The sequence below is a fragment of the Natrix helvetica genome (genome assembly GCF_964273705.1).
Source record: "Natrix helvetica genome assembly, chromosome: 1".
NCBI classification, from domain to species: domain Eukaryota; kingdom Metazoa; phylum Chordata; class Lepidosauria; order Squamata; family Natricidae; genus Natrix; species Natrix helvetica.
In genome coordinates, this window is record NC_138548.1 from 291,202,657 (window position 1) to 291,225,649 (window position 22,993).

General features: G+C 41.3%; 1 protein-coding gene across 1 annotated transcript in view; it reads right to left on the minus strand.

Annotated features, from left to right (window-relative positions):
* Positions 1–17,713: 17,713 nt before the first annotated feature.
* SPINK5 (serine peptidase inhibitor Kazal type 5) overlaps positions 17,714–22,993 on the minus strand; it is a 39,401-nt gene continuing 34,121 nt past the window's right edge. Inside the window, exons 11-15 of the mRNA XM_081939214.1 lie at positions 21,699–21,826; positions 20,159–20,222; positions 19,156–19,277; positions 18,448–18,496; positions 17,714–17,985 (exon numbers count right to left, since the gene is read on the minus strand). Of these exons, the coding sequence (XP_081795340.1) occupies positions 17,974–17,985; positions 18,448–18,496; positions 19,156–19,277; positions 20,159–20,222; positions 21,699–21,826 (375 nt within the window). The 3' untranslated portion in view covers positions 17,714–17,973. The remainder of the gene's footprint in view (positions 17,986–18,447; positions 18,497–19,155; positions 19,278–20,158; positions 20,223–21,698; positions 21,827–22,993) is intronic.

Genomic DNA, 22,993 nt, shown 5'->3' on the forward strand with positions numbered 1-22,993 from the left:
TGCCCACAACCCACACACACAAGGGAACATGGGTGGCATATGCTTGATGTGCGTCAGGCGGTATGTATCTACATGAAACAAGCAGCTCCCTTCCGCAAGTCGGAAGCGTTCTTTGTGTCATTCCAACCCACATCTATGGGCAGGAAGGTCACCTCTTCCACCATAGGGTGCTGGATAAGGGCGTGTATCCAGCTGGCCTACGAACAACAATATAGACTGGTCCCTCCTTCCATTACAGCTCACTCAACGAGTAGCGCCGCAACTTTGGCTGCATGGGCCACACAAGCACCCATTGAAGAGATATGTTGGGCTGCTACGTGGTCGTGCCCATCTCTATTCATAAAAAATTACAGACTTGATGTTTTTGCCTCGGCTGAGGCATCATTTGGAAGAAGAGTTCTACAAAGAGTCATTGTAAACCCTGCGGCATTGGACAATTCTTCCTCCCTCCCTGGGACGGCATAGCTTTGGCATGTCCCGTGCTTGGACACTCCAAGCAGGACCTAGGAGAATGACTGTTGGCTTACCTGAATGGTCGTTCTCTAGACTCTGCGGGAGTGTCCAACCCCACCCTGAAGTTGGCCGCGGGGTCCCTTCCATCATTGGGAACATGGATCATCGCCATACGCAGGTCACTTGGACTTATCTTCACTTTTTAAAACTGAGCCTCTGAGGGGAGCAAGAGGCGGAGCTACAAGAATCTTGAACTCAGTCCTTGGGCAGCAAGCTGAAGTTAACCCGTGCTTGGACACTCCCACAGCGCCTAGAGAACGACCATTCAGGTAAGCCAACGGTCATTTTAATTAAGTTTTCTATCCTGCCTCGATAAAGAATGATTATTATAAACAAAGCAAAGCATTATCTCTCCACGAATCTTCTTTTGATGTCTATTTCTGCCATACATACTAGATTGTTTCAGATAAGGTGGTTGTTCATATTTCAAGAAAGCCAAGTATTTGGGATAATACATTCAAGAAAATAATCATTCTTTATCGAGGCAGGATAGAAAACTTAATTAAAATGACCGTTGGCTTACCTGAATGGTCGTTCTCTAGGCGCTGTGGGAGTGTCCAAGCACGGGTTAACTTCAGCTTTCTGCCCAAGGACTGAGTTCAAGATTCTTGTAGCTCCGCCTCTTGCTCCCATCAGAGGCTCAGTTTTAAAAAATGAAGACAAGTCCAAGTGACCTGCGTATGGCGATGATCCATGTCCCCAATGATGGAAGGGACCCCGCGGCCAACTTAAGGGTGGGGTTGGACACTCGCGCAGAGCCTAGAGAACGACCATTCAGGTAAGCCAACAGTCATTCTCCTAGGTCCTGCTTGGAGTGTCCAAGCACGGGACATGCCAAAGCTATGCCGTCCCAGGGAGGGAGGAAGAATTGTCCAATGCCGTAGGGTTTACAATGACTCTTTGTAGAACTCTTCTTCCAAATGATGCCTCAGCCGAGGCAAAAACATCAAGTCTGTAATTTTTTATGAATAGAGATGGGCACGACCACGTAGCAGCCCGACATATCTCTTCAATGGGTGCTTGTGTGGCCCATGCAGCCAAAGTTGCGGCGCTCCTCGTTGAGTGAGCTGTAATGGAAGGAGGGACCGGTCTATATTGTTGTTCGTAGGCCAGCTGGATACACACCCTTATCCAGCACCCTATGGTGGAAGAGGTGACCTTCCTGCCCATAGATGTGGGTTGGAATGACACAAAGAACGCTTCCGACTTGCAGAAGGGAGCTGTTTGTTTCATGTAGATACAGACCGCCCGACGCACATCAAGCTTATGCCACCCATGTTCCCTTGGGTGTGTGGGGTGTGGGCAAAAGTCCGGGAGAACCAATTCATTGTGATCTGTGGAACACGCTGTTGACCTTCGGCATAAAGGCCGGGTCCAGCCTGAGGACAACTCTGTCGGAGTGTATGATGCAAAGGTCGCCTCTGACCGAGAGGACGGCCATCTCGGAAGTTCTACGTGCTGAGGTGATGGCAATAAGAAAGGCCGTCTTTAGAGTCAGGTGACGCAACCCAACCGTTCGAAGTGGCTTGAAGGGGGCTGCGGACAGAGAGCATAACATAATAGACAAGTCCCAAGTCGAATACCTTCAAAGAAGCCTTTGCCCTCCTGTCCCTAGCCACCCTTTCTATAGCCGCTATCTCTAGCAAATGATCTATTTCCGCCCTCATGAGCTGGAACTTGTGGGCCGATCTGGGAGTGGGGCAACGGACAAAGGTCCTTGGGGGGAAGGAGAGGAAATTCAGGGTCAACCCATGACGGACTGTATACAGAATCCAAGTGTCCATCATGGTCTCCTCCCACAAGGTGGCATAGTGTTGGAGGTGGCCACCTATGGGAGGGTCCCAGGGATGGTCACTTTGGCTTCCAAAATGAGCGGTTGGAGTACCCCCCATGGAATGGTCTATAAGTAAGTAAGTAAGTAAACTTTTATTTATAAACAGCGCCCTTTCCTAAAGAGGACTCGGGGCGGTGTACAGACATATTAAAAACCATATAGATACAAAATATAAATGTGCATAAATATATAAACATATAAACATATAAACGGAGGAGGTAGAATGTGCTGTACCAAATTTAAATTAAAATGTAAATATAATTAAAATTCCCCTTAAAAATTACACAGTAAGATGTTTGCCAGGAGGTTAAAGATGGGACTATACATCAGTCAAGCCAGCTAATTGGAACAGGTGGGTCTTAAGCGTCTGTCGGAAGGAGCGGAGGTCGTTAGTACTTCTAATATCGGGGGGGAAGTCATTCCAGAGGGTTGGGCCCATCACAGAGAAGGCTCTACTCCTAGGCGCCGCCTGCTGGCACTGCTTGGCGGATGACACCTGGAGGAGTCCCTCCCTGTGAGAGCGGATTGGTCGTGAGGATGTGTGAGGTAAGATGGTCTATGGTTGACCTGTTGTCTGTTCTTGTCCCTATAGGAGGATTTATCCTGGGGACGATCTTGGGGTTGGGCATAAGGCCGGTTGGAGCCCCCTGAAGAGGTAGAGGGTTCCGTGCTTCAAAAGGAGTTCCTACGAAAGGTCTCGTTCCTACGGTCCGATTCCTTTGTGACCGCAGGCAAGACCTTACGTTTATCCCTTTTGGGGAGAGTGGGCGGTTTAGAAATGTGAATAAATAATAATAATAAATAATAATCCTTAGACTCAATCAAAAAGGGTCCAAGGCCTCCCCAAACAGCTTACCCCCTTTGAAAGGAGTGGAAGCAAGCTTCCACTTCGCTTTAACGTCACAGCAGGTGGCGCAAAGTCACATTAGAGGCCAGGGCTCTGGAGGAGAATTTAGTGGCATTGAATGAGGCATCAGCCGAGTACTCAACGGCTGCTATTATCTTATTAACATCCTGCCTCGTCCTGGTATCCCCTGCTGGGAGGCCGAACAACAGCTTGCGGAGCCAGAAGAGTGCCGCCCTGCTGAAGTATGAATAGGATGAAGAAGCCCTCATGGCCCATGCTGTGGTAAGGTGAGTTTTGTGGGAAGCTGACTCAGCCCTCTTGTCCTCTGCCTTTAGGCCTTCCAGTAAATCAGCTGGGAGGGCCGAGTTAGAGGTGAGGGAGACAATGGGGTCATCCACTTGAGGAAGCTTCAATAGTTCCTCCAGGGGACCTTCGATGGTGTAGAGTTTCTTGTCTGTCCCACTGGGGTTGGCCGTGGAGCCCGGTTGGGCCCATTGGCATTGAATGATATCCAGGAACAGTTGTGGAGCTGGAACCAGATCCAGTGGGGGGGGGGAACCTCCTTAAATAGTCCTGCACCTGGATTCTGAGGCCAAAAAGCCTCCTTGGCACCCTGATCAGAGGAAGGTTTATCTGCCGGAGCTGGTAGGCCCATTTGGGGAGCAGCGACATGGGCCTTGGTAAGTATAGCCCTGAACATGGAGGGCTTAAAGAGGTCTGTGGTAGCGGATGGCTCGGTTGCAGGATTTTCATCCTCTGAGAGGTCCAGAGCATCCTGTTCCGCTTCCTCTCCATCGGACACTCACTGATACCAGTGGGAGTCGGGGAGGCCTCCCTAATTGGAGGCTCCTGAGATCTTACAGGTCTACCCTTGCTGGGATTTGCAATAGCAATAGACAATTTAGAGGCCAACTGCTGCATGCCATCTGAAATGCCCTGTGAGATAGCACGCGCCACCACATCTTGCATGGCTTTAGACAATTGTGGTTCCTGCATCTGAGGGAGGTTTGGGTCAGCCTCAGAGTGGGCCAGAGATCCCTCCCCCGCAAAGGAGTCTGCCTCATCAAGGGAGTCCTCAGCCAGGGAATGGCTGGGGGAACCAAGGGAAGCCCTGGATGGGTTGGGTGAGAACCCAAAATCCTCCTCAACTGGCAGAGAAGGGAATTCCTCTTGCTGGGGGGTGGGTAGGGAAGGACCTGCCCCTTCCTCCCTGGGTGTGGGTGCAATAGGCTGCTGCTGCGCTGACTGGGCCCTCTGGAACTGCTTCTCAAGGGCCTTTTGGCGTCTTTCAGCCATTTTTTCAGCAGCCTTAGAGGGCTTCCTAACCTTAGGGTGTTTACCCTTCGCCGGGCACCCCACCCTATCACCTTTGGCAGCAGGGTTGGGCCTTCTGCACTTACTGGCTGTGGGACCAGCCTGATGATCCACTTGCTTCTCCATATATGCTTTGTTGAAGAGCAGAACCTGTGATGGTTGGCAGGAGTATGTGCGAAGGAGGCTGAGGAAAGTCCTTCGGTGGTGGTACATTGCCACTCAAGGCCTGCAGGAATTGAATGCAAGTGGGGCTGGAAAATGGCGCCGGCTGAGGGAGGCCGGGCGCCTGCAGATCCGCGGTGTCAAGGCAAGGGTGAATGATCTGACAATGACCAAAGAACCCCTGCAGCCGCTTGTGAGATCCAGAGGGGAAGGAGCCTGCCTGGAAGCCCGGAGCAAGGCCCGAATTTCAAGATCCCCACTGCGGCGATCTGCGGTGAGAGCAGGCTGCACGGCAAAGGCAGAAGCCCGGGAGAAAAGCATGCCACTTTTGAAAACAAAATGGTGGCCACGCACGCGCTTGCGCCTAAAGCAACACCGGGTGTAGCCTGAGTAACCGAATGCTCTGCGGTGGGGACCCTAACTGCCTACCTGTCCCCCAAAAGTTCGTCGGTGATCGCCAAGCGAACCCCCCGCGGTGCAGCTGCAGTCGCTACGGCGAGAGCAAGCTATGCTCCAGGCAGCCTGCCTCGCGTGTTCAAACCAAAATAAATCAACGGAGAAAGGAAAGAAAATACCAAACTACAGAGGAGCTAGCTAAAACTACACAAACTCAATTTACGGGAGCTACACTACACTATCTAGAGGGTCCAGCCTGCTGCACAAGGACTGGATCTCCCCAAAAAGCGTCCTGTAGGGCGACTGAGTTTTTTAAAAGTGAGCCTCTGAGGGGAGCAAGAGGCGGAGCTAGAAGAATCTTGAACTCAGTCCTTGGGCAGCAAGCTGAAGTTAACCCATGCTTGGACACTCCAAGCAGCGCCTAGGAGATAAATACCTTCACAGATTTCATGTGAATGGTAACAATTATTTCTTTGGCTGTTATTGCAGATGGGATCCAACCATCGCCCCTCTCCCTTAATAGCTTCCCTAATAGAGGAGTAAATGATCACCTATGAGTGATGTCTCAGTTGGAGAAGGAAGGACTACACAGAAGAGAAGAGGACCACTTGGTCCTGTCATCTCCTGTCTTATATAGGAAGGAGTTACTCTTTGGCAAATTAATAACAATAATTCTGTTACACTTTATGGCAATAGATCCTGTTTCCTGTGTCATTAAAAAGAAGGATGGATTATAGTTATAAAATGAATAACTTGCCATTAACTTTTTAACTTTACTCTACCTTCCAATACCCAAAACAAGTATTTGCCATCTTAATTTCCCATCCTATTGTGTCTCCAGTGACAAATATTACAGCAATGTTTTTTTTTTTGCTAGAAGTATTTATAAGTATAAGATTTACTCTGTACAGCTAAAGAAGAAAACATCACAACAGGTAGCCCTTCTGCTTGAAAAAACGAATTGATGTTTAATTTGATTCTTGTTCTTGGGAATACTGTATTTTTCGGAGTATAAGATGCATCAGAGTATTATATGCACCAAGGTTTTGAAGAGGCAAATTAAAAAAAAGTTTTTGCAATTTGCAAACGCCCCAAAAATCACCCGGTTTTTGCAAAAACGAGCCCGTTTTTTTGTCCAAAAAAAAGAGCATAGATAGCCTTTAGGAGGCTTATAGAGTGCTCCTGGGGCTAGGGGGCAGTGGTGGGTTTCAAAAATTTTTGGAACTTCTTCTGTAGGTGTGGCCTGCTTTGTGGGAGTGGCTTACTGCCCATGTGACCAAGTAGGAGTGGCTTGCCACCCATGTGACCGGGTGGGAGTGGCTTGCCACCCATGTGACCGGGTGGGAGTGGCTTGCTGTCCATGTGACCGGGTGGGAGTGGCTAAGATGATGTCACTGAATTCAAAATAATAGAAAAGGAAGATTGCTGTCCTTTTCTCTGTCTTTTGCACCGCCACCTCACCACCTTGCTCCAATAACCTGCACAAAAAAGAGACACAGAAAGGAAGACTTTAATCACATGCATTGCATTAGGATGAAACAAGCACACAAAATAATAGAAAAGGAAGGTTACTGTCCTTTTGTGTGTTGAAGTCACCCACTGACCACCTTGCTCCAATAAATGGCCTGCACAAAGAGAAAAAGAAAGGAAGACTTTAATTGCTTGCACTACTTTATTAAGGATGAAACAAGCACACAAAGCAATAAAAGAGCTACTTACATAGGAAAGATGACTGTCCTAGCAATCATACTCCGTTGCCTTTTCATCCTGTTAAATAATACTAACTGCAGAAGAAATAAAACAATATTGGACTCAATTGTGGTTGTAAGCTGAGGACTACACTACAGGTAACAGAAGGGACCTCTGTTTTCACCCAAAAACGTACAGTCTTTTCAGGAAGGATGTCCCTCAACAAACAGGAAAGATATAGTCTTTCACCAAAGAAGTTAGATCAAGAATGAATGTCATAGGTAGATTCACAAAGCAATACAGATTTCTTTTTCTGAAATTTAGTTCTCAGTTCAAAAAAACAGAAATATATGAATTAGGTTCAGTACTTAGGTTGGTCCAAGTAGTTATTCAAGAGTTAGTGGTTAGAAGCAATGATAAAGCAAGATATGGATTTAAAACCAGAAATATTTTGTTGGCTATTTGAAAGGGAATACAATACATATTTAATTTTACACATGTTAGCAGCTGCTGGAACTGTGTTTGCACAACAGTGGAAAAACAGAGATATGAAAATGAATAAATAATAGAATGTGCAGGAATAAATAAATTGACAATTAAAATCAAGTAGGTTTTGAATACTTTTTCATGTGGGATTTGTTTTACCAATTGCTGACTAACAGAAACAGAAATTTGAAATCTAAACGTATGAAACAAAACACCAATTATGTCAGGAAAGGTCACTAAAATGTATAAGGAAATATTATTAGTACTTGATCATTATTAATGTGTAGATAACTGCGGGACATTACACACCCACAAACTATGACTAGTGCAGAATGCAGCCGCGCGGGTTATCATGGGAGGATCAAGATACTCCCACATAACACCATTCCTGCGCGAGCTGCACTGGCTGCCTGTGGTTTTTCGGGTGCGTTTCAAGGTGCTGGTTATTATCTTCAAAGCGCTCCATGGCATGGGACCTAGTTACCTGCGGGACCGCATCTCACCTCATACATCCCTACGACCTATCCGCTCTCACAGGGAGGGACTCCTCCAGGTGCCATCCGCCAAGCAGTGCCAGGGGGTGACGCCTAGGAGTAGAGCCTTCTCTGTGATGGGCCCAACCCTCTGGAATGACCTCCCTCCCGATATTAGAATTGCCAATGACCTCCGCTCCTTCCGACAGAAGCTCAAGACTCACCTGTTCCGACTAGCTGACTTAGCTGATTGACAGTTCCATCTTCCACCTCCTGGCAAACATTTTATTGGGGAATTTTTAAGGGAATTTTAATATTTGTATTTTAACTAAGAATTGTACAGTATATTTTTTACCTCCTCCGTCTACGTCCACGTCTATGTCTATGTCTATGTTCATGTCTATGTATTTGTATATGGTTTTAACATGACTGTACACCATCCCGAGTCCTGCCTAGGAAAGGGTGCGGTCTAGAAATAAAAGTTATTATTATTATTATTATTATGACAGTGCCAGGAAAATACCAAAAAATAACAATTTCCCCCCAAAAGACTGCAGATGAAACCAGTTTTTTTCCCTAACCCTAAGGATAGGAAAGACAAAGCCACTGGAATAAAAACCATCAAAGCATTGTGGGAAATTATAAAGGGCAGTGCCAGGAAGCTCACAGAACCAGCAACAACCTCACAATTACCTAAACAACCAGGTATCACAGAGAAGCACACAAATTCTTGCAACGCTGCCTTGCACCAACCTGGCCTGCCCATAGAAAAGCAGCCACTTTGCGACACATAAACCATGCACCAACCTGCACATTTAAAAGCAACATATTGCATCACAAATAAACCATTTGCAAAAAGGAATAACATTTCTTGTAATAAACATATTCTATAAACAATTAAGAAATAAAAATTCCCTAAAATAATTTTAAAAATATATTCTAAAAGTAATAAAAAGTCCTTAAAAACCATTAAAAATATTCTATACACAATAAATTACAATAAAACCATTTAAAAATATTCTATCCACAATACGTTTAAATGTATTGAGTGTAGAATACTTTTAAATGGTTTATTTTAATTTATTGTAGATAGAATATTTTTTTAAAATAGTCTAACACAATTTAAAAAAAGATTCCACACACAATAATTTAAAATGAAACCATTTCAAAGTATTTCACACACAAAAAAGCCCACCTCCTCCTTTCACCTCCTCCTTTCGGCCACGCGGCATACACCAGCTCATGGCTTTCACGAGGCTGGTCTGGACTCCCGGCATGGTGTGCAGGTAACACCCATTCTTCAATCTCCCTGTCCATGTTAGGCCACCACACGTAACTCCTAGCCAAAGACTTCATCCTGACAATTCCAGGATGCCCTACGTGTAAAGCCTCTAATACTGTAATGCACAGTTTGGGTGGAACAACGACCCGGTCCTGGTCCCCCCACAGTAAACAGCCATTTACAACAGATAGATCATTTCTCTTATGATAATACATTTCGACCTCAGACCCAACAGGCCCCTTGGACCACCCCCTCCACACCCAGTTGAAAACCTGTTTGATTGTGGAGTCTCTGGCAGAGTGGCTGGCAAAGTCACTAAACGAGACGGAACCAGTATCTAAACAGTCAATGCGAAAAACTGGCGTCTCGGGAGTAGGGTCTGCGAGTAGTTCGTCGGTGCTCTCGTTGATACCAGTCACTTCTAGCTCCAGGGCTTCGAACCAGTCAAGCCCCAGAAGGCTCCGCACGAGTCTTTGACTTCCTTAGATTACATTTCACTATCTTGTACCTATTCAGACAGGGACGTGTGGTCAGGGGAGGCAGGGGAGGCAGAGCCTCACCGCTATCATGAAAAGAAAAAAAAGGGAAAAGGGAAAAGACACACGTGGTCCGATTCCTTGCCTTCCTGAGTCAACATGAAGGGGACCGTGCAGCGCGCTCCGCGGTCCCGCGGCTCGCGCTCCGTGGTCCCGCGGCTCGCGCTCCGTGGTCCCCTTCATGTTGACTCAGGAAAGCGGGGAATGGGACCACGTGTGCAGGAGGCTGATGACATCACCAGCCTCACCAGCCATAAACCTCACCGCACGTCACTGTATTCAGATATGGCTTTTTTTTTCTTTTAAAGGCTGACTTCTCAACTCCCAACATGGATGTTTTCCCTCCCACCATATTTTCTAGCTATTTGTAGTTAATTTATTTTTTTAAATGTGTCCTAATTGTTTTTATGATTTCTTTGCTGCCCAAAACCACTGGCTTGAAGCGGGCAGATGCAAAAATGGGGGGGGGGGATCCATTTCATGTCTTCTGTTTTGAAAGAAAATGAAGCAAATCATGACTTCCCATGACTTTTAAAGTCAGATTTTGCTTGGTTCCATTTTGTGTTATTGGAAATTTTGAATATTGCAGAAATCCAATCCTGTTTACCTGGCTGATATTGTGGTTTAACTGAACATTTGGTTTTTCAACAGTTTATCTAGTGGGGTAAGAAGAAACAATTGCATTATATTTTGAACTGCAAAGCCTCATTACTGCAATAAGACTCTTCTTAGTTTCCACAAGTGTAGTGGAAACTAAGAAGAACATTTGTTCCCTATGCCCGCTATCGGGAAAATCACAAGATTTGTTTCTCTCGCCATGTAAAGGTATACATCCAGACTAGACTGTATTGTTTCTTTGTGTCATATAATATATGAGGATGCATGCATAATTATCTATCTATCTATCTATCTATCTATCTATCTATCTATCTATCTATCTATCTATCTATCTATCTATCTATCTATCTATCTATCTAATCTAGCTATCTAGCTATCTAGCTATCTAGCTATCTAGCTATCTAGCTATCTAGCTATCTAGCTATCTAGCTATCTAGCTATCTAGCTATTTTGTCATGTTTATATAGTGTATATTTGTGGTGGGGACCCTTTGATAACTAAGTAAATAAATCCCAATATCTTGTTTCCTAAATCGAATAGGTTCCTGACTACTGACAACTTTGTTGACAACTTTGTTGTCCAAAAGGTAGAGGAGGGAACTAGAGAGGCAGCATACTGGACTTAATACTTACAAATAGAGTAGACGTGATAGAGGGAGTTGAAACTGCTGGAACTTTAGGTGAGAGTAACCATATCACACTGGCACACATAAACACAAGCAATAGAACACAATGATACCAGACTCCTAGATTTTAAAAGTGTTGATTTTAATAAAATCAGAGATAACTTGGGAAAGATTTCTTGGATGAAAATCCTAAAGGGGAAAACAACTCAAGAAGCTTGGGAAAATGAAAAATATGATACAATAATATAATAGCAGAGTTGGAAGGAACCTTGGAGGTCTTCTAGCCCAACCCACTGCCTAGGCAGGAAACCCTATACTGTTCCAGACAAATGGCTATCCAACATCTTCTTAAAGACTTCCAGTGTTGGGGCATTCACAACTTCTGGAGGCAAGCTGTTCCACTGATTAATTGTTCTAACTGTCAGGAAATTTCTCCTCAGTTCTAAGTTGCTTCTCTCCTTGATTAGTTTCCAGCCATTGCTTCTTGTTCTGCCCTCAGGTGCTTTGGAGAATAGCTGGACTCCCTCTTCTTTGTGGCAGCCCCTGAGATATTGGAACACTGCTATCATGTCTCCCCTAGTCCTTCTTTTCATTAAACTAGCCATACCCAGTTCTTGCAACTGTTCCTCATACTGTATGTTTTAGCCTCCAGTCCCCTAATCATCTTTGTTGCAATGTGTGTGTGTAGGCTAGTGAGATGTTTCAACCAAAAACCATGAGTTAAATGCAGTTCATCTTCATGTGATGCTCACCCATTCTTGGTGTTCCTTGCGATTTTCTCCACTATTTCTGCAGTTATTACAAGTTCTTTTATTTCAACTTGGTTTTTATTCTTCTCCACCTCTCTTATCCAAGCCGCATTCTCGTTGTGTTTCTTTGGGTTATCCCAAGGCTGCACCCAGAACTGTCATGTTTCTTCTTCGTGAGATATTGACTGGTTTGCTGCAGCCTCTCCACTGATGGATTAGTAGAAGCATTTCTGATTAAACTGAATTTGGAGATTCTGCAATTTGAGGCACTACCTGCAGATCTTCTGGGATATAGCTGTTATTTGGTGCTTTATTATTTCCAGTGCTTCCTTAATCTTCAATGCTTCTAGGTGATATTTCTTGATCCAGTATTTTTTGGTCTGCTGTTCTTCATCTTTGTTTCTTTTAAGTGTTCAAAATTAATTTTCATAAGAGGTTAGGGAGAGCTTTAAATATCAAATAAAATAGACATTTTTTTACAGTATGTTTTAAAAGTAAATAGTTTTGCCACCATTAAAATTTGAGGGGTTATCACAGAGAAGAGGGGGAGGCAACCTATTCTTCAAAACACCTGAAAGCAAAATGAAAAGCAAACTTATGGAGGAGAGATCCAACTTAGAACTAAGACCTTCCCTGACAGTGAGAATAATTGGTGACTGGAATGGCTTGCCTTCAGAAGTAGTGGGTGCTCCATCAATTGAGGTTTTTAAGAAGAGATTGGACAGCCATTTATCCAGAATAGTATAGGGTCTCCTGCTTGAGCAGGCTGTTCAACTAGAGGGCCCCCAAGGTGCCTTCCAACTCTATTGTTCTGTATTCTATTCTGTATAATAATTTTGATTTTTATAGATACGCAGGCCTGCCAGATTTAATTTCAAACAAAATATTCAATCTATCCTTAAACAATGGAGGGGAGACTGGAATGTGGTTCCATGTTGGAATCTTTCTTTAGCTGCTCTCTTTCCCTCAGAATGCTAGATGTTGACACTCAGATATTTTTCTTCCCACTCTATCCCTTCACCAACTCGAGCCATAGAAGGGGAACACTCTTCATCATTCGGTGTGTTCTGTGTGATTCAATGCCCATGTTTTAACCTATGTGTTCTTTCAGTGGACTTTGTGATGAAAGTGATCCTACAAAATTGGACAGCTACAGTTTAAGAAAAATCATATTGCAATAATGAGGCAGTGTGGTTTAAAAATAGTGCAATTGTCCTCCTTACACCACAATATGCAGTACATTATTGACAAACTTACAGTTCAGTTAAACCACAGCCTCAGCTAAGAAACTGACTGGATGTCTACATTATTCCAAATAATTTTGAGCAAGAAATGGAACGAGAACATTGAATTTAAAAGGTCATGGAAATCATGATCTGCTTCACTTTCTTTTGGTTTGGTTTGGTTTGATTTATTTGGATTTATATGCCGCCCTTCTCCAAAAGGACTCAGGGCGGCGTACAACATTAAAAAACACACATCTCAAAAGTTAAAAAAAGATTAAATCCATTTCCAAAAAAAAAATAAAATCCATTTCTAAGCATTTTAAAATGCTTAGAAGACATGAAAGGGAGCATGTTGTAAAAGCTAGAATTGAAGAATTCTACATTCCAAAATTTATTTTAAGGTGCAGAATGATTCAGTCATTGTTATAGAGAAGATGAACAGCTTACTTTAAACTTGTTACCAGACATTCCTGCATCAAGAATACCTTTGCAAAGTTTCTTGATTCAGATGAGAGGCAGCATGTCAGTAGATTTAATTAATATTTATGGCCAGATGCTACCATCCAGTGTGATTCTACTGAGCATAGGTTCTTCCACTGTTTATGTTTTTGAGAAAGTTCATATACAGTTATATAAAAAGCAACACTTCCTTAATGTCCCTTCCCTGTTCTTTCCTTTATCCTGAATCACAACATGCCAGCAATTCTCTGTCTTATTTCATGGTTTTTTTGTATAGCTATCCATCTCAAACCAGTGACTCTGGGAAACAAACAATCATAAATTACAATTAAAACACATTAAAGAAATTAAATACAAATAACAGCCAAGAGATATTATAATCTGCCAGTGTCAACATAACCAGGAAATAGAGCACACTCAAGACCCCCATCCTAGGCACATAACCCAGTGTTCAAGGCATTCCCAAAGGCCAGCAGGTTCAGATCCATCCTAATCCCTGGGAGAAGGGCTTTCCAGAAACAGAAAAGGGATTCCTCTTGATACCTGCCAACCGTATAGTGACAAGGAGCATGCCCATCCTGCTGGACCAGATTAGAAATAATTGGAAAAAGACACTCCTTCAAGTAACAGAGTTCTACAATATGAAGGGCTTTATACTTTTATTTCACTGGAAAACACACTGAAACAATAGTGTTGCATGTGCGGAATAGCCAACACCATTTACAACCAGGCAGCTGCATTCTGTACTAACTGAATGCTCTTTAGGGACAGCCCAGGGGTGGGTTCCTGCCAGTTCTAACCTCTTCTATAGAAGAAGTTCCACAAATCTACAGTGCCGTTTAGAACCGGTTCCAGCTCCCTCCCCCCACCCGTCCGCACATCATCAAGATGAAGAGCGAGAGGAGGAATTCTGGGAGTTGAAGTCCTCAAGTCTTAAAGCTGTCAAGTTTGAACACCCCTGGGGTTTTTTTCTCTAAAGGGTTAGGGGTGCAAAGGTCTTGTAACTTGACAGCTTTAAGACTTGCACACTTCAGTGCCAGAGTTCCTGAGCCAACATGACTGGAGGAGGAATTCTGGGAGTTGAAGTCCACAAGTCTTAAAGCTGTCAACACCCCTGGTTTTTTTTTTCTAAAGGGTTAGGGGTGCAAGGGTCTTGTAACTTGACAGCTTTAAGATTTGCGTGCTTCAAATGCCAGAGTTTCTGAGCCAACATTTTGGTTGCAAAGCAAGAGCGTTGTTAAGTGAGTTTCACCACATTTTACAAGTTGGCCACTCCCACCCGGTCACATGATTGTCAAGCAACTCCCACTCGGTTACATGGCTGGCAAGCCACTCCCACCCGGTCACATGGCTGGCAAGCCACTCCCACAAAGCAGGCCACACCTATAGAAGAGGTTCTAAAAAAAATTGAAACCCACCACTGGGACAGACCCATGTAGAGCACATTGAATGATCCAAACAAGAGGTCTTTCACCAAGGTCTGCTATATCAATTATATCTAATGTTTTCATTTTTCAGGCAACTACTCTGATTCTGCAATCAAATCTCGGGTGTCAAACTCGATTGCGTCATGTGACATATCTTGATGTATCACGATGTTTCTTTGCTTTTGCGGAGGCAGGATTGGTGTGGCCTGCATGTGACAGATCCAGCCCACGGGCTGCCAGTTTCACAGTCCTGGTTTAGAGATGTTTAATATTGACAGAGAAAGAACATAGCCTGTTCTTTTTCAAATGTGCTTGGTGTGAGACTTTTTGACTCCTAAATGTCAGGTGTATCTATTAAAGAACTTTGAACACTGCAAGATTGAATCTGGGTTGGTCACCAGGACCAGATGTTTACCCTTCCAAGCTTTCAGACTTGTGCTAGAGCCTATATTCTGGGAACTTCTCTCCAGTGGAATATATGCTTTAGCTATTCTATGAGTTGTATTTATATGGTGCCTTCATATTTGTTAATTGGTGCATTGGTGGCCAGCGATTGACTTTAAACATTACCCCATCCCTGAAATGTCTGTAGAGATTCTCAGTCATCAAGCTCGTGGTTATCCCAAAAGTGCTTTTTCAGCAGGCAACTGGATTTTTTTCTTTTGAGTATGTTTCGCTTCTCATCCACAAAGCTTCTTCAGCTCTAACAGGGTAGTGGGGAATGGAAGGATTTATATTGCTTGCAGACAGCTGGTCATTTGTATCCTTTTAGAGGGTCGCTGAAGTACTTGGAGATTAATCTGTGTCCTCAGAGTAGTGCTCCTGGTTCCTGTAGCCTGTTCTTTTCCAAATGTTCAATGGATAAAAACTTACCAAGGACAGATCCATTCTAGAGCTAAGACATTTCCTGACAGTGAAAACACTTGATCAATGGAATGGCTTGCCTCCAGAAGTTGTGGGTGTTCCATCACTCGAGATCTTTCTCAGCTGAGAAAGAGAAAAAACAAGGAAGTCCAGTTGCCTTCTGAAAAAGCACCTTTGGGACAACCACGACCTGGAAGACTGTAGAATCCAGACTCTACAGACTTTTAGCTATGCAATTTGGAATGAATGGTATGGGAGTAGTGAGAAGGAATGGAAAGTTTCCCTTCCCCCTCGATCGAGGTGTGAATCGTCGCCCCTCCTTGTTAGCATATCTCCAGATAAGAAATAAAAAAAGACCCGAGAACATGTTCTAATGAAAACAAACTTTAAATATGAAAATAAAAATAAACAAATCTATCTAATTGTTACATTTTGGCAAGAGCAATTGTCGTCCACCTTCTTGGCAGACGAACAGAAGAATAAAAGTCTCTGGAATGTGTGTGAGCAGGCGCAGTACATCACTTGCTGATAAGTGACCAGTGACCTGCGCAGTAACTCTTCAGCTCAGCTAGCAAACAATTAACGCAGTGACAAGTAGGAATGGATTTCCAGAGAAAAAAAGACAAGACTATAGGAACCAGGAACACTATTCAAGTAACCCTGAGGACATAGATAAATCTTGAAGTGCGTCAACAACCCTCTAAAAGGATACAAACAACCAGCTTTCTGCAAGCAATATAAATCCTTCCATTCCCCACTATCCTGTCAGAGTGGGAAAAGCGAGAAGCAAAACATCGTCAAAGAAAAAAAACAAAAACAAGAAAGTCTAGTTGCCTCCTGAAAAAGCACCTTTGGGTTCCCCATCCCTTGCATTATTTCCACAAATATATGCATGATTCCAACATGGCTGCTGCCCAGCTTTCCCCAAGTTTGGGCTATCAGAGATTTTATTACACCAGTCAGTAAAAAGGAGAAGAAAGAAATAATTATGAAGAGAGCAAATATGAATAATTTGAACATTCTTTTTGGAATTCTCTTTTTTTGAGTCTCGTAGGAATTCATAAGAATTTGCTTTTTATACAGCTTGTTCATTGCTTAATTTAGATTATAAATTAAATACTAAAATATTAGCCACACAATTTAAATTTATTATTATTAAGTTAAGACACGGCTAATAGAGGTGAGAAGGGAGGTTTTTTTTTTTAAATCCCTTCTCACTTCTATGGGTTGTAAGTATCTTCCTCAATTTTTATCAGAGGTCTGGGAGCTTAAGGATTCTGCACAGTATCTAACTGTTCTTAGCATTGCATTCTTCTGGACAGACAGCTCTCTCATATCATTCCAAGACCATCTGTTGAAGCCACTTTCCCAGCCCCAAATCACAGCCCCAAGTGCTCCTACCACCACTGGGACTGCTTTGCCCTTTTCTTTCCATATCTTTTCTCCTTCAGACTCTGGTACTTCTCCAGTTTTTCATGGCTCTCGTTTCTGGTGTTGCTGTGGCCATTATATCAATTGCCATCACTGTCTTCTGGTCCCTGTCTACTTCCAAATGTCTGTATGATTGGCTATATACCTGCCTGCCTGTCTGGATTTGGAAGTTCCACAGGATCTTGGCCCTCTCATTCTCCATGACCTTCTGTGCAATCTCAAGTTCTGAGAGCAGCTTCCTTTTCACTATGTACAAATGCTGAGTAAATGCTGTTTCTCATTTTGTGTGGATCTTATGTACATCCATTGTTTCCTCATACACTTCATATATCCCCTCTCATTAAGTCCACTGTTGTAGTAACACTGTTGTAGCAACACTGCATCAATGCTAGGTTCTCTTGTCTCACCTAGGTATGTGGTTTTGTTCCAGTAGTCCATCTATTGTCAGATTGTACTTGTGATGTGAATCATATTAATCTGAGTGACATCCGACTCAGCATAACTCTCCTAATTTTGTTACTCCCATATTTAAAGTAGGCAGGTGATAACATAATGATTAGAGCACTGCTTCTGACACAAGACTCTGTCTGTGTGTGTGTGTGTGTGTGTGTGTGTGTGTGTGTGTAAATGTTAACTTGGCCTGCCCTCTTAACACCAATATATTTGCACTAAATTAAAATTACATGAACAATTTATTAAAAACTATAATAACTGAGGAAAAAGTAATGACATTTGCCTGGAACATATGGACAAAAATAAAAACAGTAGAGAACTTCCTTGTTTATTTTATTGAATATGAATAGTGAGATTTATTTATGTGAGAAAATACTCAAGCATGTCTATGGTGACCATGATAATGAAATCAATGACTGGATGAGTAGATCTGCTAATTTAAACTAGAACTTTGCATAATGTTGTCTCATTTCCAACCAATGTTATGGTTATTGCCCATTTCCTATAAGCTTGTTATATTCTTTAAAAATAGGATGAAGACCGATTTGATACCACTTGAGATATGACTGTTTTGTTGAATGTCAATTCTTCACAGTTTCCTCTAGAGAAAACAGAAGGAATTTAGCATTAGCAAGTTGTTCACAAAATAATATGTTTCTAAGTTGTTATTTATGAAACTGGTTATGATTACTTGGATTCACAATAGATATGTGCATATAAGGATTTTTTTTTCAAAATAATATTGGGTAACTTACTATATTACTTGCTTGAATAAAAGAGACTGGCTTTCAAAGATATTTTTTTTTGGCTTAATGTACAAAACATTATCTGTTGAAACCTTCTAAAATACATTTTAACATAAATATTTTTCATAAAATGGACAAACTTCATTTTCTTAGAAAATTTTCATTTCATTTTCAATTTTCTTTTCGTTAGCTATATATCATACAATCCCTGATTCTGTTATCTCTAGCATTATGACCATAGTAACTAGAAATATGCTATGTTCTTAATTACTATAAAGTGTTCTGGAATCAATTAATATAGAATGAACAGAACAAACCTTGGGGCATGGTCCTATATTCTGTATGCCAATCTCAGATTTAGTTTTCCTGGAAAAACAAAGTAGAGATAGAAAGACCACACATAAATCCCTAATTTAAAATTGAACAATATTGTGAATATTATGGCTATTTATACAAACATGAATTTGGTTAATCCAGCTTAATTTGGTTCATTAATTAATGAACTATGATCTAAACTTTTCCGAGAAGATATTTAGTATTAAGAGAAACTTCTAATTCACCATCAAAATTTAGAAATGTTCTTTATCCTAATTTCAATTCAAATATTTTTTGCTGATGACTCTTTCTGCCCTGTAACCATGTCTTTTAAAATCATTCTTTCATCTGGAAAATCTGAGTATATTATTGTCCTTATAATTGTGTGAGGATAAAAAGGGAGGCTAGATAATATACGGTAAACATGTATGTTAACTTCTTGAAAGGAAAAGACACCATATGCAGAAATAAATCAAAGTAGCCTGAGAAATTTCAATAATTGGTATATACTTCTTAGCTGCATATGATTGGGGAGGGGATTTGATGCAGTGGTTAAAGGTGCTAGAATAAAAGTTGTGGGGGGGAAATCTTTCTTCAGTGATCATTTGTTCCAATTTGCAAAAACCTTTGTCTTTAAGCTAGACAAAACTGTCCAAGATGACTACAGATAAGGCAAACTGTGGAGAGGAGACATATAAATATATACTCACAGAATTTGATTGCAGAGCAAACATTCATTCTTATATGTCACACCATCAGTGCCACAAACCTCTGGAGGGATTGGTTTGCAAAGAACTTGTCCTCTGGTTTGGGGATATTTGCTGCAATCAACCTAAAGAGAATTATTAGTATGGGCAACTTGCAGAATCCAACTGGACTTGATTCTTCTCTGTGTCTTCCCACATTAAACATATTTTGCAAATTTGGAAAATAAAATGCAACAAGTCTTTGGCAAAACTTAGTGTTTGGGTTATTCCATTTCATTTCACCAGCAAAAAGGTATGCCACTATGGAACTGACCTCACTCTTGGGATCCCTTGAGCTGAATTCAGCACTAACCCCACCCCCATTTCTTCTTATTTAAGAATTCTCTATGATGAGAACCATAGGTAGATATTATTTGAAGTTGAAATGACCCTTGAACATCTTTCTTTTTATATCTATGGTTAAAGCATATTGCTTTAATTGAAATTAATATTTCCTTTAGTGTTCATATTTGAAAACAAGGGCTACTTGTTTCATAAATATTTTCTAATTCCAGGACAGCTGACAACAAAACATTCAAACAAGAATCCTCTCAATGAAAGTTTACAAACCTTAGTACTACCAGGTTAGATGCTATGATTTCTCTTTGCTCAGTTGCACAAGGGTGCTTAGAGAAGAATCATAGGAGTAATTAAGTTTTTCAATTATAGTTCATTCAAGTCTCTTTGAGAGGGGGGCGGTCTAGAAATTGAATAAAGTTAAGTTCTATAAATCTTCAAAGATGACTTTGATATCAGTTTCTCTATTATGGTTCCTCTCTTTATACCATCTCTGAAACTTCCAACATCTTAACACCCAATATACATATTTAACGTGACATATTTTTTGGGAAATAATATCCACTGAACTGATGAATCCAAGTATCAAGTATTTATTTTTAGATTCCAAGCAAGCATGCCAAGCATTATATTCCTAGTCCTGGCACTGTCATTAAAAATATAGTCTTACCGTTTCATGAATGACTTCGGTACATTCACCTTCATGCTTTATTGCAGGGATATATTTGGCATTCCTGTAAACAACATACAAAGTGATATTACATGAGTTTTGATTATCCCACATAATTATTGTGATGATCAATCAAAAAGCTGATGGTTAGATTAGGTTACAGAACAAATAAAACTCACAGACACACTCACATTTACAGAAGACACAAAAATGTCAGTTTAAAAGTGGAAAAATACTCCAAATCTCAGCTGAAGCATTGGGAATTGGGATAATTACACCCTGTTGAGTTAATATATGGCTTAATAACCATTGCAGACCTTGGTTGTTGTGCATAATTTAGCATGACAAACTGGATTCTTGCTTTCCAAATTGCTCCAGTTTTGTAAGTTCATCAAATTTTGGAAGATCCTATGCTAGAATGCTGACATTTCTTGAAAAAACAAGCAACATGTATCACATTTCAGCTATTTTTATATTTAAAATAATGTGAAGTTATCTGAGAGAGCAAGCATATCATGGAAGGAAGATGACCGCTCTAGTAACTGCAGGCCCCATACTGTTGCCTTCTAATTGGTATGATTGTGTTAGGGCAAGATCAAACACACAAAACCTGGTTTTGTGGCAAAAACCTTCTAACTCTAGGAGCTGCAAGGACTTCCCCCTTTTGCTTTAAGTTACTTATTTCATTAGTCTTTTAAATTATGCTTTTCAGCTGTTAACTTCCCACCAACTGATGTGAAAAACAGAATAACTAAAATTTTAATAATAAGAACAATAAAATTACAAGGAAAATCACAAACATTCTTTAGTGCCCAACTATAATATATCTTTAAGGTTTTCAGCAAATAAAGTTGTCAGTTTTGAGGATTTATTCATGAGCAATATTGTTGGAAAGCTTATGCTAAAACAAGGCATTCCCACAGTGCCTATGCAGTCTCTACACCTGAAGCACACCTTTATGCTGCAAAACCAGATAAATTTACCCAACACTTAAAGACTTGGCACACAGACCTTTTAGACTGTCTACCATCATTCAACATCCAGTGGATGATACAATTCATCAAATCAACTTTCACTAGTCACTGTACAGATGCTTGGTATTTTGCATCAAAATTTTAGAATCTGTTCCTGATCCATATACAAGATGTAGTCATGTCTTTATATTTCTACAGTCATTGTTTCTTATCAGCACTATTAAATTTAGATTTTCTTTTGGATCATCTAGTTTATTTGCAATTCTCTGCCTCAAACTAAACACCACATGTACTTCCTCATTATGAGACAAGATTTATCTTAACCAGTCATTAAACAAGCCTGAAGTCTCCAAAAGAACAATGATCAACATAATATTTGTAAGTGCATCACACTTATCCTGCATTGTTTTCATTTTAATTGAGGCTTTTCTGTGTTTGTCATAGCAAATCACCAACCAAATATTAGATAGCTTACTATGGTGTAAACACAATTAATACTCTACTGCAAAGGTGTACATGAGTCAAATTACCTTTACAGTGCAACAGGAAATAATGTTTATACTCACGCAATTGCTAAGCACAGAAAACATGTATTGCTGTATGTTTTTGCATCAGTGCCACAAACAGGAGACCACAAAGCCTGGCAGGAAGTCTTGTTTTTTTTAAGGTTGGCTAGAATTATAATGCAGTTCAGCTAAACAGGAAACAAAAATAAAATAACCTAGGATCATTCCAAGCTTTATTAGGATTTGCTCAAGTAATGAAAGCCAGCTCTAAGGACAGCTATAGCAATGTAGTTCTCGCAACTGGCCTTAGTTGGAAATGGAATTAGTACATACAAATAAGCTGATCTAAATATGTGTATTATAAATCAAGTTTGCAGTCCTATCAAGTGCAGTCTCACACTAATAGCCTTCAATTCCCTGTAGAGAGCTTGAATTCCATAGGTAGAAGCCTCAGTCTACCTACATCTGAAAAGTCCCCAGTAGTATGAAACCAATCACATAGTACCTCCTGGTGGTCAATGTAGGTGACAATACCTCACAGAATACACATTGTGTGAAAGTAGATGTTGGGTTGGGGGAGGAAGTCATGTAAAGCTCAATTCACATAGGGATGACATAGTGTAACAACTTTATTTCTGCTCTGAGTGCTTAAAGAAAAGTGGTCTTTATATAGCATTCTGAAAACATCTAAGATAAAGAGTTCTTAGCATGAACTCACTATCAAACTATTTCCCCCAAATTAGGTTTTTTTTAAAAAACCTAAAATGCTTTATGGCCAACAACTTGTGGACCACCAAATGTTGGCTAGTTTCATCTTCCAATAGTTCCACCTGGCATGGCTAATGGTAAGATATAGTGGGAGTCATTGTTCAACAACTTCTAAATAGCACATGTTACCTATTTAAGGCCATTATTTTTGTTAGAATTTTATTTTAAGTTGTAATTTGGAAGATTGGAAACAGTTAAAAGATTTGAACAGTCACCCCTTTTAAATGATAACTCTGGGCAGCTCAAAACAAAAAAAAAACTACAAAAACATAAAACTGTACTTTTTGTTGTACAGGTAAAGGTTCCCCTCGCACATATGTGCTAGTCTTTCCCAACTCTAGGGGGCAGTGCTCATCCCCATTTCAAAGCTGAAGAGCCAGCTCTGTCCAAAGACATCTCTGTGGTCATGTGGCCACCACGACTAAATGCCAAATACAAGGAACACTGTTACCTTCCCACCAAAGGTGGTTCCTATTTTTCTACTTGCATTTTTACATTCTTTTGAACTGCTAGGTTGGCAGAAGCTGGGAGAAGTAATGGGAACTCACTCCATTATGTGGTGCTAGGGATTCGAACCACCAAACTGC